The following is a 17,500-nucleotide window of genomic DNA, read 5'->3' on the forward strand; positions in this document are numbered from 1 at the left end:
CTCTTTGTAAAAACAGAAAAAAAAATGGTAAAAGAAGAATAAAGTGTGTGGAGCGTATACCACATGACACTTCCCCCAGTGCTCGTCACTGTCTCTGTGTACGTACTTGTGTGTGATGGAGCGGTACAGGAAATTGTCAATATGTGTGTTATCTGTGAATACTGTTGTCTGAGTACTTTATGTGTTGTGGGGCGCTCAGTGTGTGTGGAGTCCGAAGGTTGTCTGTTTTACTTTTGCTTGCATTGTGTTGTTTGGTAAGGTAGCGTTCTCTATTCACAATTCCTTGAGCCATATGACAATGACGAGCGGCATTACTTCATTTTCCTAATTTGAGTGTAGGCGCTTGAGATGAGAACAGAGCAGAGGGATAGGCGGGAGGGCGTGGCGCGTGTTGATGAGATAGCGACGCGACGCAGATCACTTCACACTGACAACATCAGGCAAATGCTGCACGTACAACGGCAATGTGTTGCTTTGTTCTCGATAGTTCATGTTGCATGGATGACTTTCATTTCCGTTCGCGTGCTTTCTGCTCCAAACATAACACACTGTTGTTCACAAAACTGTTGAAGTGTAACACAAAGCAATATTTGTGAATGCAACGCTTCATGGATTTTTCTGGCGAATACATAGCCAACATACTGCCACTGTATTAGAACATTTCGAATGAGACAGTGAATAAAAACCCCTGCATTAATAAAAATTTTCAAATACTTTTCCTACAAATAAATATATGCAAATGTCAACGTTTTTCATCATTATTTCAAATTGCAAAATACTGAGGCAACGAGGGACGGTGACTTAAATCATGAGAACGAGACCTTATCAACATCACTGCACTACTCTTTCTTCCATCAATGTTAAACACACACAAACCAGCTGAAATGGAGTAGAAAGCACCCGTATATGTATAGAACAATAACAACAACACCTGTTCTTTCCACCAAAATTCCAACGCTGGTAAAAAAAAAAATCAATAAAAACGACAATACCATCTCTAACCGCTACCTCCATTCCTCACTTCAATCTCTAGCATACTTCACACACTCTTGAAACCCCTTCCCTTCTTGTATTCCAAGTGACAGGACGTTCTGGCTCGGATGACACACTGCTGGCTTCTGTTGCAAGGGCTATTAAGGTAGTTGTATTTAATGTAGAGGCTCTGATTGACCTAATGGATGGCGGCGGGGTGCGTGTGTGGCAGAAGGGGTGAGGGAGGAAAGGAGGGAAAGGAGAGTGTTAGAGGTAAAAAATGAACTGGGTGGTGGTAATGGTGATGGTGCTAATGGAAATTGGTTTTGGTAATAATAGAAGTTTTGTTGTTCTTGTGCGGACTACCACCACCATCACCACCACCATTACTCTGATTACTGTTGTTATGTTATTGTTGCTGGTGGTGTTGTCATTGTTATTGTTGGTGGTGGTGTTGTCCTTGTTATTGTTGGTGGTGGTGTTGTTGTTGTTGTTGTTGATGATTGGTGTTCATACTAGTTCTACTACTACTGATATAAATATTACTACTTTTACGGTTATTTTACTAGTTATTTATACATCAACAACAACAGTGACTGCTACTACTACTACTACTACTACTACTACTACTACTACTACTACTACTACTACTACTACTACTACTACTACTACTACTACTACTACTACTACTACTACTACTACTACTACTACTACAAATACTACTTCTGTTGCTATTACTACTTTTGCTACTACAATTACTACTTCTACTAATACTATTTCTACTACATACCATTACTACTACTAGGTGGTACTACTACTACTACTACTACTACTACTACTACTGTATACCATTACTACTGATTGCTACTATTACTACTACTACTACTACTACTACTGTTAATACCAGCACCATCACTACTACCGTCCCAACAAGTACTGGTACACACACACACACACACACACACACACACACACACACACACACACACACACACACACACACACACTGAACCAAGAGACGTGACTGGCAAGGGTAAGAAGAGTGTTTCGTTTGAACCCGTTCCTCGGAGACTTTCCTGAAAACATGATTTACGACATTCCATCACACACAGCGCGGGGACCAAATCTCACAAGTACTCCACGCTGCTTTGCTTCAACTACACCAGTGATTCCCAGACGACGTTACAAGGTTCCCCCTTTCCAGCTTGAAACACACATACTCACACTCTCCTCCTTCCCAACTTCATTGCGTTTATATAAGTTTACATATTTTTCCAGACTACAACTGAGAAGTGTTTACGAAACCAAGAGTATTTGCTTAGATAGAGACAAAGGAACAAATATGCTTCCAAAATCACCTAACAAATATTTGTTTTTTGTCGTAATTCTATTGTATATTCTAATAGATTTTCTGGCTAAATTTCACTCCCTCTCCCCCCCTTATCCCTGTGTATTTTTCCCCCTTATTTAAGGTACACTAATCTCATTTCGTGTGTGTGAATGTGTATGTGTGCGTGTGTGTGTGTGTGTGTGTGTGTGTGTGTGTGTGTGTGTGTGTGTGTGTGTGTGTGTGTGTAATTCACCTCGGTAGCCTGCTGGTCACCCAGCCAGTCTTCCCCATTACGGAGCAAGGTCAGAGCTCATAGACCGATCTTCGGGTAGGACTGAGACCACAACACACTCCACACACCGGGAAAGCGAGGCCACAACCCTCGAGTTACATCCCGTACCTATTTACTGCTAGGTGAACAGGGGCCACACATTAAGAGGCTTGCTCATTTGCCTCGCCGCTCCGGGACTCGAACCCGGCCCTCTCGATTGTGAGTCGAGCGTGCTAACCACTACACTACGCGGTGTGTGTGTGTGTGTGTGTGTGTGTGTGTGTAAAGGAATGCTCATGATGATAAAATGTTCAGATTCAAAAGATAAGAAACGTACAGAGAGAGAGAGAAATTAGATACGAGCAAGTAGGGTAAAAGAGAAAAGAAACCGAAGCTAATACAGTGAAGTGAAACCTCATGTTAAGTTTAGTATGTAATTACACGAGTATGTATAGCCGTACTTTATCAACGGTGGCATGGTAGGGCGGCATAAAGCACTGTTGTTTCGCAAGCCACACTTGATGACCCCGAGAGACACACGAGGCTCACGTGCCACACACAATGCAGCTGCTAACAGGACCGGCGAAGTGGACGTGAGTAATGAAGTGAACATTACACAACGTAATCTCCTTCATCACGAAAACAGCGATGACGACGAGAACAACAACACGGAGTCCATATTCAGGTCATTAATAAGTAATGCAACGTTTTCCTGCAACGCTTCTTTGGTGGGTATGTTGCAGCAGGGAGAGGTGGGCGAGGAGCACCATTGTTCTCTCTTACAATGTTCTGTATATAGATTACTATAAACAACCTCTTCCTCCGCGTTTCAGCCAAGCACACTGAATGGTCCATACAAAGCCTGAACACTGCGCCTTACTACGCTACAACCGCTTGTTTATAACTTACCGACTCTTTTATTAGTGCGTTTTATATTGTATTGTCGATAACGGGATTTAATTTAGACTCAAATATAAAATAAAAGCCAATGATAAGAATTCTAGTCAATCACAAGAATGAAATTTTACACACACACACACACACACACACACACACACACACACACACACACACACACACACACACACACACACACACACAGTGACGTGTATAACTCCATGAATGAGTCTATTGCATTTGGTATTTGTATGGCTCAGAATTCCATGCATTTACTGATAATGCAAATCCAATCTATCTCATGACACGGGAAAAGTTAATGGCCAAAATAAATATCAGCATTGCGTCCATGGATGTGCTGATCTGTCGTGACCTTTTCCTTTATCTGATAGTATTATATTCTTTGCCTCGAAGTATTGCTGAAATATTACGTATTAATTATGAAAGCATCACAAAATATAAGATTATATCACCGGAGTTGTGTACATAAATACATTCCAACACATCACAGTCAGCGCTGGGTTATGTAACTTTGATACTCACCATTTTGCACAACTCAAATCTGAGCAACACAGACTAATATTTTCTTTAACAGGGTAACGATCAATAACATATACGAACTAGTTATGCCGTTACCATCATTACAAACATATCTTTTGGTTTTTATTCTTCCTATACGATCGTGTATTGCACTGTCACTCCTTCCTCTTGTTACCACAACTACTATTACTGTTAATACTGCGGCGAGGTGATCAAAGAGAGGCGAGGCAGTTCCGTGAAGGCGTCAATACAGAGAATACCTGGAATTTTCAATATTCATCACGTGCACGTAAATATTCCATCAACCTATTTATTCCATGCATTCGTTTACTCAGCTCGAATCCACATTTTCTGAGCAAACATCAGCGGTACACATTTCCCATTTACTTTTTATCGCTATTCAATATTTATTACCATTAATGAATGCAGGCAGGTCAGCGGCACTTTTAATAAAGCGTAAAAAAGTCTCTCTATATTGCTGTCCCATAAAACCGGTGAAAAAAATGGACGAGCGGTTCATAATGTTGCAAGATTTTAGAGGTGACCTGAAACTGTTACCACCACCACCACCACCACCACCACCACCACCATCACCATCACCACCACCACCACCACCACCACCACCACCACCACTACCACCACCTTAATCAAAATTACCACCACTTACATCACTGCAATCATAACTAGCTAACACCACAACTACCACCATCATCACCACCACTGCTACCACCACCAACACCACCATCATCATCACCACCACAGCAATGATCACTCGTATACCCCTCAAATACCACCACCATCACCACCACCATACCTGCTGGCGACCTGAAAGATAAGGAAACACGGCAAAGAAAGAAGACTAAAAGGAAAAAGAATATATAAAACCTTCACTTTAACTATTGCTATGAGAAGGAAGTGTTTATGTGCGTCTCGTTCACGCTATTTCTGCCGCCAAGTGACTGCGACCCACACAACGAACAGCGAAGACTTCAGATGTTACTGGCATGTGTAAACTAGCGAGTGTACTTGTACGTATAATGTGCGCCTGTGTGCCCGGGTGCGTGTCAGTGTATGTGTGTGTGTGTGTGTGTGTGTGTGTGTGTGTGTGTGTGTGTGTGTGTGTGTGTGTGTGTGTGTGTGTGTGTGTGTGTGTGTGTGTGTGTGTGTGTGTGTGTGTGTGTGTGTGTGAGTGTGTGCTAGGTCACTCACAAGGAAGTGTAGAGAAAAGGTAGCTCATTCAATCCTGCAATAATTCATTTCTAGACGAAGGACATGGCACTCAATTTTACCGTCTTCCTTTCTCTCTCTCTCTCTCTCTCTCTCTCTCTCTCTCTCTCTCTCTCTCTCTCTCTCTCTCTCTCTCTCTCTCTCTCTCTCTCTCTCTCTCTCTCTCTCTCCCACACACACAAAAACCAGGACAAAGGAAAACGGTATTAGTATCAGGAAGTTAAAGGTCGTTGGTCTTGACATTTTTATAAAGAAAAGTATCGACGCGTATATATGACTCGTCTCACTTCCACATTGCCTTTATTCCTCGCTGTCAGTCTTCCTGCAGGTAAGACTAACGACGTAATTACCCCTGATGAATGATTTGAGTGTTGGTTAATGCCTCTTATCTTTTATGTATTTTGCTAATGTTGATGGCCATACTCCTGCTGCTGCTTCTGTATTCTGCTTCTATTGCTGTTATTGCTATTGTTACTGCCATTACTATTACTACTTCTACTGCTACTGCTATTACTACTACTACCACTACTACTACTACTACTACTACTACTACTACTACTACTACTACTACTACTACAGTATTGCTAGTAGCAGTGTTTCCAGTATTAGTAGTAATGTTATTATTATTATTATTATTATTATTAAGCATTATTGCAGCAGCAGCAGCAGCAGCAGCAGCAGCAGCAGCAGCAGCAGGCAGCAGCAGCAGCAGCAGCAGCAGCAGCAGCAGCAGCAGCAGCAGCAGCAGCAGCAGTGGTGCAGTGGTGGTGGTGGCAGCAGCAGCAGCAGCAGCAGCAGCAGCAGCAGCAGCAGCAGTGGCAGCAGTGGCAGCAGTGGTGGTGGTGGCAGCAGTAGTGGTAGCAGCAGCAGTAGTAGTAATAGTAGTACTAGTGGTAGTAGTGTTTCTGCTGTTCTTACTACACCACCACCATTACTGGCACTATTACCACTACTACCACCTGCACCACCACACCACCACTACTGCTACTACTACTACTACTACTACTACTACTACTACTACTACTACTACTACTACTACTACTACTACTACTACAACCTCTGCCACTATTACTACCACTGTTGCTACTGCTGATGCTCTTCCTGCTTTACTTTGCTTTTATGACCAATGCTCCTACTGCAACAACAACTACTACTACTACCGCACAAACTAGGACTGCACTACATAATATCAAATAATCCGTTGTGCTTTGGCCATTAAGAGAATGAGTAAATGAGCAAGTGGATGAGTGTGTGAGTGAGATGTGGAAGAATTATCATCATTTAATGCATGTATTGTCCCTGAAGACTACGAACGCTGGAGAATATTCGACACTGATGTAGAAATTGCTTTGATAATTCCTATAAATGCGCTTGGTCGGGCGGAGAGATGAGGAGACAAAGAGAACAGACAGATGACACGCGATGTGACAGACTGCACAGCATGTATCGGAAAAGAACACCGCTTTCCGATTCTTGCAAAAGGTCAAAAACAGCTCGCGTGTCACGGATAGAGGGAATTCAAGAGAAACGGAGAGAAAATCAATACTCGTAGCCAATTACATAAGAGAGGAAGTAGAGGAAGGTTTAAAATAGTGCTAAGAGAGAATAGAACGCTGCTGGTAAAGGAAAAGGAGAGATGAAGTCAATGAAGAGTAAAAGTAAGGGAATAAATAGTTAGGAACACTGCGATACATTAAATAATGTTGAAATGTCATTGTTGTGAAGGAAAAGTAAGTGAAAAGAGGTAAGAAAAATAGAAGAGTTTGAGTTGTCTTTATAAGAGAATTTTTTTTACTATAACAGGCGAATATATCATAATGACAGAGAAGAACACAACGATAAAAAAACAAGTTGAAAATTTGGCCGAGAGATGATAAAAAATACGTAGGGAAAAGTAATGTATAATGCTAAAGGGATACCTAATCTTTCAAGTACTTTTATGTGTAACTATTGAAGCTACAGAAGACAATGAGACGATGGAAAAATGCTCAGGTGAAAGCATAATGGAAAGAGGCGACAAATGATGCAGAAAAACGTGAAGTATAATTTAGAGGGGTACATACATCATTTTTACTTTCCTGTGTAAATGTTGAAGTGACCAAACAAAGTAACAGTGGAACGTATATGCAGACTAAATGGCGGCTTGTGAAAACCCTCATAGAAGAAGAGGAAAGCAAAGAAATAACTTCAAAGCTGAACGTTAAAAGTGACAGAGGGCAGAAGCAAGAAGAAAAAGAGTTGGGGTGAATATTTTAAAGGATTACAAATCACGAAAGTGGCAGACCTGAAGGACAAGATTGCTCGGGAGGAAGCGAGGTAAGAATTACAAGCAGTGAAGAACATAAACCACACTCACTCATAAAGGTTAAAAAGATCCCAGAATATCGCAAGCTTCTATTTCTAACGTATGGAAAAATGAAGAAACAAAGCTGCATTGTTTCAGAAGGACATATTTTTTACCGTTGACGTGTTTCAGTTTTAATATTTATGTTGAGATTATGAGTAATTTCCATTTCCATTTCATGTATTGAGAAGTCTGAGTATGAATGGTGGAAAGGACTCAATATACGTGAATAAAAATTACTTTTGACGAGAGACGCACGCGTTGAGTAGATGAAGCGCTGGAATGATGAATGAGCGCTCTGGGAGATGTGAAACATCTCAGGAATGACAGGAAGCATACACACACAGTGAGAGCAGGACAGTCGTCAGCTCCGAACAAGCACTACGTAACTAGACGTATGGTTTCCTTCACAATTTCACGATCAGTTCAAGATAATAGATACCAAGAAATCAGAGACACTCTATATATATATATATATATATATATATATATATATATATATATATATATATATATATATATATATATATATATATATATATATATATATATATATATATATATATATATATATATATATATATATATATATATAGAGAGAGAGAGAGAGAGAGAGAGAGAGAGAGAGAGAGAGAGAGAGAGAGAGAGAGAGAGAGAGAGAGAGAGAGAGAGAGAGAGAGAGAGAGAGAGAGAGAGAGAGAGAGAGAGAGAGAGAGAGAGAGAGAGAGAGAGAGAGAGAGAGAGAGAGAGAGAGAGAGAGAGAGAGAGAGAGAGAGAGAGAGAGAGAGAGAGAGAGAGAGAGAGAGAGAGAGAGAGAGAGACAGACAGACAAACAGACAGACAGACAGACGGACGGAGAGAAAACTGCTGGTGTGGCGTGGAGGCGAGAATGGCAAAGATCAATAACAAGTGGATAAAAGTCTAGGGACAACACAACCCAAGGTCGATTACTGAGCAAATCTCACAGGCGAGGAATGACGCGCAGAGGGCGAAGCTTCAAAGAGAATGTGACAATGAACGAAGTGGCGAAGTGTTCCAGAAATAGCCTGAACTGATCCTTGGAAAACATACACTGGAAATATTTGACTGAGTTTCATTACTTGTTATATCCAATCAACGCTCCATCGAGTTGAGTGGAGGTATAGGTGAACTATAAGACATACATGGAATAAGGCAAACATATTGGTGGAGTATGAATAGTGCAAGAAAAGTTTGATTTAAGGGAATGTGTGAGTATTTTTTTTCCGAACTAGAGGAGGACAAGCCCAGTGCAGCAGAGGTTTCATAAAAAGTCCATTGAGGTGTCACTCCCCTTAAAAAAATATATATATGGTGTGGGATACAAAGGAATTATCCAATTACCACGTCAGCAAACTGTAAGGCCACGAGAAGCAAGTTAGAGAGGGACAATAAAAATACACGACAAGATATTTTAGATACCAGTGAGGTTCTGCGATTTAGAGAACAGATTGTAATAATATAACACAAATTTAGCAGATAAATACCCTTTAGCCTGCTCTAAAGAGTAGAATAGCAGTGTAGGAGTGGCTGTGACACCTGCAAATGAATGACGTAAGGAGAAAATGACAACAAAGGATTCACAAGACAGAAGCGAAGGGTGTAAGGTTACTGAGAAGACAGAGAGGGATTGAGATAGAGATAACGCGCTAGGGGAGAGATCCAGTCGAGAGGAAAAGACGTGTAGGGGATATCAAGAACAGTGAAAAGGTAAGGTACGTAGATAAAGGAAACAAGTGCTGCTAGAACACTCAGTAACATGAAACGGCCGCTTTAAGTTTAAGCTGGCGGCCACTGAAGATAAGACAATAGCTGAGTGTAGTGAGGCAAAGGATGTACAGTCGAGTGCATGGAAAACTGTCATGAGAGAGAGAGAGAGAGAGAGAGAGAGAGAGAGAGAGAGAGAGAGAGAGAGAGAGAGAGAGAGAGAGAGAGAGAGAGAGAGAGAGAGAGAGAGAGAGAGAGAGAGAGAGAGAGAGAGAGAGAGAGAGATTGAGAGAATGAGAGAGAGACTAAAAGAGAAAACACCAAACAGAAATACGTAGAAAGACGGACAGAGACAAAAATGGCACACGCTCATAAAAATCGCACATAACAATGACACACTCACACGCGAACCAAAAAGCGTCACGTTCCAAAACATGATAAAAGCGTTCCGTGGAAGATACTGCGACTCATAAATATGTAACAGCTTCCTTAATGGCAGGCAGGACCCGGAGGAGGGCGAGCCATAGATAGCACAAGACATTAGTACCGACGAGGAGGAGAAGGAGGAGAAGGAGGAGGAGGTAGTGGCGGTCGTGAAGGAGGCGGAACTAGTTGTCCTCTGGTGGAGAATGCCAGGAAGCAAGGGAAGTGTTTGGTGTGTGTGTGTGTGTGTGTGTGTGTGTGTGTGTGTGTGTGTGTGTGTGTGTGTGTGTGTGTGTGTGTGTGTGTGTGTGTTTCACTGTTTGATCTGTCTCTGACGAGACAGCCAGACGTTACCCTACGGAACGAGCTCAGAGCTCATTATTTCCGATCTTCGGATAGGCCTGAGACCAGGCACACACACCACACACCGGGACAACAAGGTCACAACTCCTCGATTTACATCCCGTACCTACTCACTGCTAGGTGAACAGGGGCTACACGTGAAAGGAGACACACCCAAATATCTCCACCCGGCCGGGGAATCGAACCCCGGTCCTCTGGCTTGTGAAGCCAGCGCTCCAACCACTGACCTACCGTGTGTGTGTGTGTGTGTGTGTGTGTGTGTGTGTGTGTGTGTGTGTGTGTGTGTGTGTGTGTGTGTGTGTGTGTGTGTGTGTGTGTGTGTGTGTGTGTGTGTGTGTGTGTGTGTGTGTGTGTGTGTGTGTGTGTGTGTGTGTGTGTGTGTGTGTGTGTGCTGTGTCTCTCTCTCTCTCTCTCTCTCTCTCTCTCTCTCTCTCTCTCTCTCTCTCTCTCTCTCTCTCTCTCTCTCTCTCTCTCTCTCTCTCTTTCTGTTCACCTGTTCTTCTCACTTCCCCTCTTTTCCTCACCGGCTTCGAGGCTTAAAGAGGAACACACCTGATCACCTCAGCCTCGTAAATCACACCGCTCTGCTTTACTCCGGGCCTGCGTGACATTTTTCGGCAATAACAGCCAGGAACGCCAAGCTGCCTTTGTAAAGAAATTGAGGAGGAGGAGGAGGAGGAGGAGAAGGAGGAGGAGGAGGAAGAGGAGGAAAAGAAGAAGGAGGGGAAGCCATCAATCTGGCGCACACGCAGGTGAATTAAAAAGGAGGGTAAAATGACTCGACTCCATCAATAAACAGCGACCTTACCTTGCTCGGAGGGAGGAGGAGGAGGCGCCCGCACGTTGGTGGAGGTGAGGAGGAGGAGGAGGAGCGCCACCCGCACCTCCATTGATAGTGTCCACACCTGCATCGTGTCCCCGCAGGTACCTTCACCCCGCCCGGGACGACTCCATGGCGGGGCGCAGGGGAGAGGGAGGGACTGTGAAGGAGGGTGCAGGGGTGACTCTTGCGGCTTGGCTTGTCTCTCCTTTCACTTCTCAATGAATATATATCTTACTTTGTGTCCTTTTTGAATTAACTCAAGCCAAATGGGTCTTTAAGTCTTTCTGCACAGCACTTTTATATATTTCGTCCAGTATTTGTGTTTTTTTTACTTTTTATAGCACAGAGTTTTGAGTGTTCTGGTTTGCTGCAAAAGGAAAAAGTGTGTTATCGGTAGGGAAAAGTCAAAGTGAGTCTCGTTGCGGTGTATTTTCTTCGTCCCTGCTCGTGTTTATTCTCAGCGGTAATCTTTCCTAATAGCAAGCTTGTCTTCTTAATGCAACACTCTAATCTTTACACTAATGTCTTTTGTCTCCATTACAGCCTCACTAATACACGTTTCTCAGTGTGTTCTGTTGTGATTGCTGCCATGGAGTCATCAACACTCTCTCTGTTATTTGAGTCTTAAATTCTTCTTACACACACACACACACACACACACACACACACACACACACACACACACACACACACACACACACACACACACACACACACAGCTATTATATGCCGGGTGGTTATCAAGTGTCCTAAATATTGAGTGTCTTCAAGTTGTTGGTTCACAGTTCGGCGTAGCTCACACCAGGAATACTTTACACATCCAGCGCTTCGTATCTTCTGCCACTGTCAAACTTGTCCCGCACTTTCAGGCAACTTGTGTTTTCTTTTCTATATTTGAGGCACTCATCGTTTTCTACGTGGCATTTTTGTAGTGTCGCTGCCACAGGCTCGTCAAGGGCTGCGATGGGACTCCCTGGAAAGAGAGAAAGAACAAAAGGTAAAGTTTGGTGTTTAAATGACCTTAAAAACTGAACGGAGAACTAGTTGGATGACCAGGCGACCTTTTTCTTTGTCGCCGATCACTCCTTTCTCCCTCACAAGGCCAGCCATGAAAGGTCTACCCCCTTCCCCCTTCCACGCTAATATCTTTCCCTTGAACCTCCAAAAATGTTGTGAAAAACATAGGACATGCAGTCGGTATGTTAAAAATGAAAAAAAAAAAAAAAAACGACATAAAAGGAATTGGGGAATGATTCTGCTTTTTGAGATGCGTCAGATGGCATTCGGATTAATGCTAAAAAGATTAATTTTATGTTATGCGGAATATTTTTCTTCTTGGGTCATTTTTTTTTTATGGGTTAGGGAGAGAGAGAGAGAGAGAGAGAGAGAGAGAGAGAGAGAGAGAGAGAGAGAGAGAGAGAGAGAGAGAGAGAGAGAGAGAGAGAGAGAGAGAGAGAGAGAGAGAGAGAGAGAGAGAGAAATAAAAGGCCGCATACCCATTGTTATTAGATTACGTTTGTGGCGAGGCATAGTATTTTTACCCGTCCTTAATATTTCCAGGATTCGAAAATACTCGCTGCCGGAAAGGAAACAAAAATGCATTTGACGTTGGTAAAAAAAAAAAAAAAAAAAAAAGAAAAAGAAAAAAAATGAACTAACTGAAAATTGCAAAACAAGAGAAGAAATAATTTTGCACCGAGAGAACAAACGAAGCAAAAGAAAAAAAAACTAAAAAGAATAAAAAATGAAGAAAGATAAAACGTTCCTGTTGGTAAGAAGAGTGAGAAAAAAAAAAAGAACGAGGAAATGTTTGGGGGCGTGACTCTAAAGAAACATTACAAAAACTCATGAGGAGGGGAGAAGAAGAACGAAAAAAAAAAAAAACACATGTAATGACACCCAACATTTCCTTACCTCCAGGGATATCGTGGAGGCTTGAAATGTTGCAGCGGAAAGAGGAAGGGAGGGAAGGAGAGGGACACGAAAAGAAGACCACAAATAAAGAAAAAGTAATAAAGAGAAGACACGAGACGGAAAGGAAGGAAAAATAAATAAAGAAAGGAAACTGAAGGGAATGAGAGGGAGAAAATGAGAGAATAAAGAGGGAAGAGGAGGAACACGAATATAAGACAAAAATAATACAAATAAAAACAAAAATTAAAATAAAGGGAAGACACGGGATGGAAAGGAAGGGAAAAATAAATAAAGAAAGGAAAATTAAAGGAATGAAAGGGAGAAAATGAGAGAAGAGAGAGAGAGAGAAGGGAGGGTTACGAAAAGAAGACAAAGAAAAGGAAATAAAAGAGAAGACACGAAAAAGAAAAGAAAGGAAAGAGAAAGGAATAAAGGAAAATTAATGGAATGAAAGAGAGAATGAGAGAGAGAGAGAGAGAGAGAGAGAGAGAGAGAGAGAGAGAGAGAGAGAGAGAGAGAGAGAGAGAGAGAGAGAGAGAGAGAGTGTTAAGGTAGCAATCTGTATCGATATGAAAGACACAGATTGCATGAGACAGTCGATAACAAGGTGCATGAAACACACACACACACACACTCTCTCTCTCTCTCTCTCTCTCTCTCTCTCTCTCTCTCTCTCTCTCTCTCTCTCTCTCTCTCTCTCTCTCTCTCTCTCTCTCTCTCTCTCTCTCTCTCTCTCTCTCTCTCTCTCTCTCTCTCTCTCTCTCTCTCTCTCTCAAACCCAAAACAAGATACATAACTAAACTCCCACCTCATGGCCAGCTCCTCCTCCCCCTCCTCCTCACTCCTCCTCCATCCTACTCCTCCTCAACTCATAACCATTCTCTCTTTCTACGCCTCCTCTTCTTTTGTTCCTCCTCCTCTTCTTCCTTCTTTCTGCCAAATACCCTCGCAGAATCACTCCCCTTTCGCTCGTCTCATCTTCCCCCACCACCACCTCAATCACCAACTTCTCCCCACCTACTTCTCCTTCCCTTACTCTTTCTTCTTCTCTTGTTATTCCCAATGGCAACCCTCTCTCATTCTCCGTCCTCAGCAGCTCCCTCCCACCATTCCCCACACAGGTCTTCTTCCTCTGCTCTTGACGCTTCTTCGATCCTTCTCTCTTACTGCACTTCTCTCTCTTTCTCCCTCCTTCCCCCCGAAGCTATAAGCAAATCAATGAAAAGCTTCTCCTCTCGTCACTTCGCCTCTCACCCGTCACTCCCTTGCCTGGTGAACCGTGAGGTGAGGAGTCGCCGACCTGAGTTCTTCTGAGAAACCTTGTACAGGATGCAGAAAGAAAAAATAAACGTACCTACTGAAGATGAAACAGAATAGAGTTCCTTGTGGTTTATTAATCTCGTGTGTGTGTGTGTGTGTGTGTGTGTGTGTGTGTGTGTGTGTGTGTGTGTGTGTGTGTGTGTGTGTGTGTGTGTGTGTGTGTGTGTGTGTGTGTGTGTGTGCTTTTCTTCACTTATGCACTGTTTAATTTTGTTCTTTCTATTCTACTCTGCGGTCGATTAAGTAAGAGAGTGAGAAAGTGGGTGCGCCAGTGAGTGAGTGAGTGAGTGAGTGAGGGAATGCTGTGTACACTGTTCTTTAGTTCGTTCACTCCCTTCCCCCTCTCCCTCCCTCCTTTCCTCCTACTCACTCCATCTCTCATCTATCTCCTTCAGGCACAACAGGCAAGGCAGGCAGACAAGTGGCCGCCAAACAAGCTAATCCCGGCTCACCCACAGCGCTTCTGGGAGGAAAAGTAATTGCTGCACCACTAAAGAAGAAGCAGCGCACCAAGTGAGGGCTCGACACCATTTCCCTACCCTACAAACTTCGCCTATGCACGAACCCTTTACTTACCATCCACGGCTGAATTCTTGAGGGTAAAAAAATGCAAAGCGGAGCACGTAAAGTATCATCAAGTCTTCAAAAACTGTCACATGAGAGGAGACTGACGGTGGTAAGTTTAGAGGAGTGAAAGAGAAAGGGAGACATGACTATGAGGGTAAATCGGATAAGTTGTTAGTTACTGGAGGTAGTGGGAAAGGCAAAGGAGGAGGAGGAAGAGGAGGAAGAGGAGGGAAGAGTATATTGGTTAGCAGAACAGCGATAGAACTTCTGGTCTCTACGTGGCTATTTGGGGACTTGAGACGAGGAGGAAGGAGGAGGAGGAGGAGGAGGAGGAGGAGGAGGAGGAGGAGGAGGAGGAGGAGGAGGAGGAGGAGGAGGAGGAGGAAGAAGAGGAGGAAGGAGGAAGGAGGTTGTGGTGATAGTGGTGGTAGCAGTGGTGGTGGTGAACATTTCTAAAGAGTATAGAAAGAAATATATTTGGAAGAAAAAATGAAGGGAAAAGTGTGCAAGAAAATATTGGAAGAAAGAGATGAAAAATGCAGGAAATGAGAAAACACGACGTAAAAAGCGAGGCGAACAGGATATACGAGAGTAATATCAAATAATATGAAAAACCAATTTACTCAAGTCTACGTTTGATCGCACGAGAGACCCGGGGTGTGTAATAACAGGACGCCACTCTCCCTTCTCCATCCCCCAACCTCCTCTTCCTCCTCCTCCTCCTCCTTCTCCTCCTCCTCCTCCTCCTCCTTCTCCTCCTCCTCCTCCTCCTGCTCTCCCACCGTAATTACCAAGTAGTAATATTGATGCGTCAGTCTCTCTCTCTCTCTCTCTCTCTCTCTCTCTCTCTCTCTCTCTCTCTCTCTCTCTCTCTCTCTACTTTACTTTAGAGAGAGAGAGAGAGAGAGAGAGAGAGAGAGAGAGATTAATTACCAGAATAAAAAAGGCAAAACACAAACCAGAGAAGTCGAACGAATAAAAAAAGACTCCATAAACAACCTCAAACGCGAGAGAGACCACGGCCAGCCCGAACCCTCGAACCCCCGAACCTCCCAACCTCCGATAAAGGAAGGGCGACACATGTTTACGGAAGGAGATAATGGCAAGTATAAACAGTGGCGAGTGTAAACAGATGACGGGGAAGTGGTAGCGGCGGCGGAGACGAGAAGATGGGAGGAGTGGCGGGAGGGAGTCAGAGAAGGGAGCCATTTACTAATTGAGCGAGGCGCCACGTGAGGTTCAAGGGTAGACAAAAAAGAAAGTGATGGGGTGTAGGGGAAGCGGTAGGGCGAGGCAAGGGGCAACGAGGCTTCAAAAGTCCTAGTGTTCATGCTGGCTATCGAAATAAAACGCTTTAAATTTCTTCAGTTACCAGGACGCGTTTTCATATTCCATTCTGGTTGTTATTTGGTGATCTTATACAGCTTCAGAGACTTAGGTTGGGATTAGAATAGTAAAGACTCTGGCTATTAATCTTCTGACCTCCATAGACCCTTCCTAATGCAAATAAAACCGTTTAATCATGCCCCAAAAAATCAAGATAGAAGTGAGTTTCAGTATTGAAGGCTTAAAAAGTATTGGGTAATTAGAGTATAGAGCTTCTTTCGGGATTTGCTACGCTCACTGGAAGAGACCATAAAAGGATGGCAAATAACCTTCAGTAGGGACGGAATGCTATATTTAGTGTTCGAGGGAAGGAGAATAAAGGGACGTCACTCATTGATAGAAAGTGTCCTATACATAGAATAACAATGAGACTCTCTAGGAAAGATAAGCAAAGGATAGATCACAATAGAACGAAGTGATTTGCTGAGTACACTTGTTATTGAAAGATGAATACCTATGCCGTTATAAATAGAAAGAGACGATATTTTTAAGTAATTTATAGAATTATTTTTATCAAAATGGCCAATATTAAACAGAGGAGCTAGAAAAAAATCCATAAGATAAATGAGAAAAAAGCATTAAGACGTTAGAAGGCAAATATCTATCACTGAAGCAACACCACCACCACGACCACCACCGCCAAAGCGCCACTTTAACGCACACTGAAACAACTCCCAGACGATGAATCAACACTCGGTTATTGAATACATAAGGAATCTGTTTTTCATAGTGTGATGTGACTACCATTTACTTATCGCTCAACTTCCCTCGCGGCGCTCTCCTCCCTTCCTCCCGCGCCCCAAGCCTCCTTCTCCCCTCGTCTCCAAACAACTCACAAAAAAAAAAAAAAAAAACGCGTGATATACGACACCCTAGATACGACTAGCATGAGAGAGAGAGAGAGAGAGAGAGAGAGAGAGAGAGAGAGAGAGAGAGAGAGAGAGGGGGGATAGTGGAGGACTCTTTACGTCTTCGATCAACATACAAATGGAAGGAAAGTAAGATACAGTTCTCTCCCTCCTTTCCTTCCCTCCTTCCTTCCTTCCTTCCTTCCTTCCTTCCTTGCAATCGTCAAGCTATCTCCGTTACAACACGACACCTGCCTCGCTTTACTCTCTCTCTCTCTCTCTCTCTCTCTCTCTCTCTCTCTCTCTCTCTACCGTTTCCTCCATTTGCCCTTCCAATTTGTTTTTATTCCCCAAGTCTCTCCTTTATCCGATCTTATTCACGTTCTTTCCTTTATTTTTCTTTCTTTCCTATTCCTTTTCCTCTTTTATTCGTGTTCAACTTAAGTCCTTTTGTTACACTACTCTCTCTCTCTCTCTCTCTCTCTCTCTCTCTCTCTCTCTCTCTCTCTCTCTCTCTCTCTCTCTCTCTCTCTCTCTCTCTCTCTCTCTC

At 43.0% G+C, this 17,500-nt stretch overlaps 1 protein-coding gene across 7 annotated transcripts in view; it reads right to left on the minus strand.

Annotated features, from left to right (window-relative positions):
* Nucleotides 1-17,500, minus strand: part of LOC123517623 (zwei Ig domain protein zig-8-like) — a 109,509-nt gene that overhangs the window by 33,496 nt on the left and 58,513 nt on the right. For 3 of the 7 annotated variants that reach the window (XM_045277906.1, XM_045277910.1, XM_045277908.1), the window contains exons 2-3: nucleotides 11,716-11,888; nucleotides 10,901-11,282 (exon numbers count right to left, since the gene is read on the minus strand). In XM_045277906.1, coding sequence (XP_045133841.1) covers nucleotides 10,901-11,003 — 103 coding nt within the window. In that variant the 5' untranslated portion in view covers nucleotides 11,004-11,282; nucleotides 11,716-11,888. Of the gene's footprint in view, nucleotides 1-10,900; nucleotides 11,283-11,632; nucleotides 11,651-11,715; nucleotides 11,889-17,500 lie in introns of those variants that run through there. The other 4 variants (XM_045277909.1, XM_045277912.1, XM_045277907.1 and 1 more) reach the window with 4 other exon arrangements.

Source organism: Portunus trituberculatus, chromosome 42, assembly GCF_017591435.1.
Source record: "Portunus trituberculatus isolate SZX2019 chromosome 42, ASM1759143v1, whole genome shotgun sequence".
In the NCBI taxonomy this organism is placed as follows: domain Eukaryota; kingdom Metazoa; phylum Arthropoda; class Malacostraca; order Decapoda; family Portunidae; genus Portunus; species Portunus trituberculatus.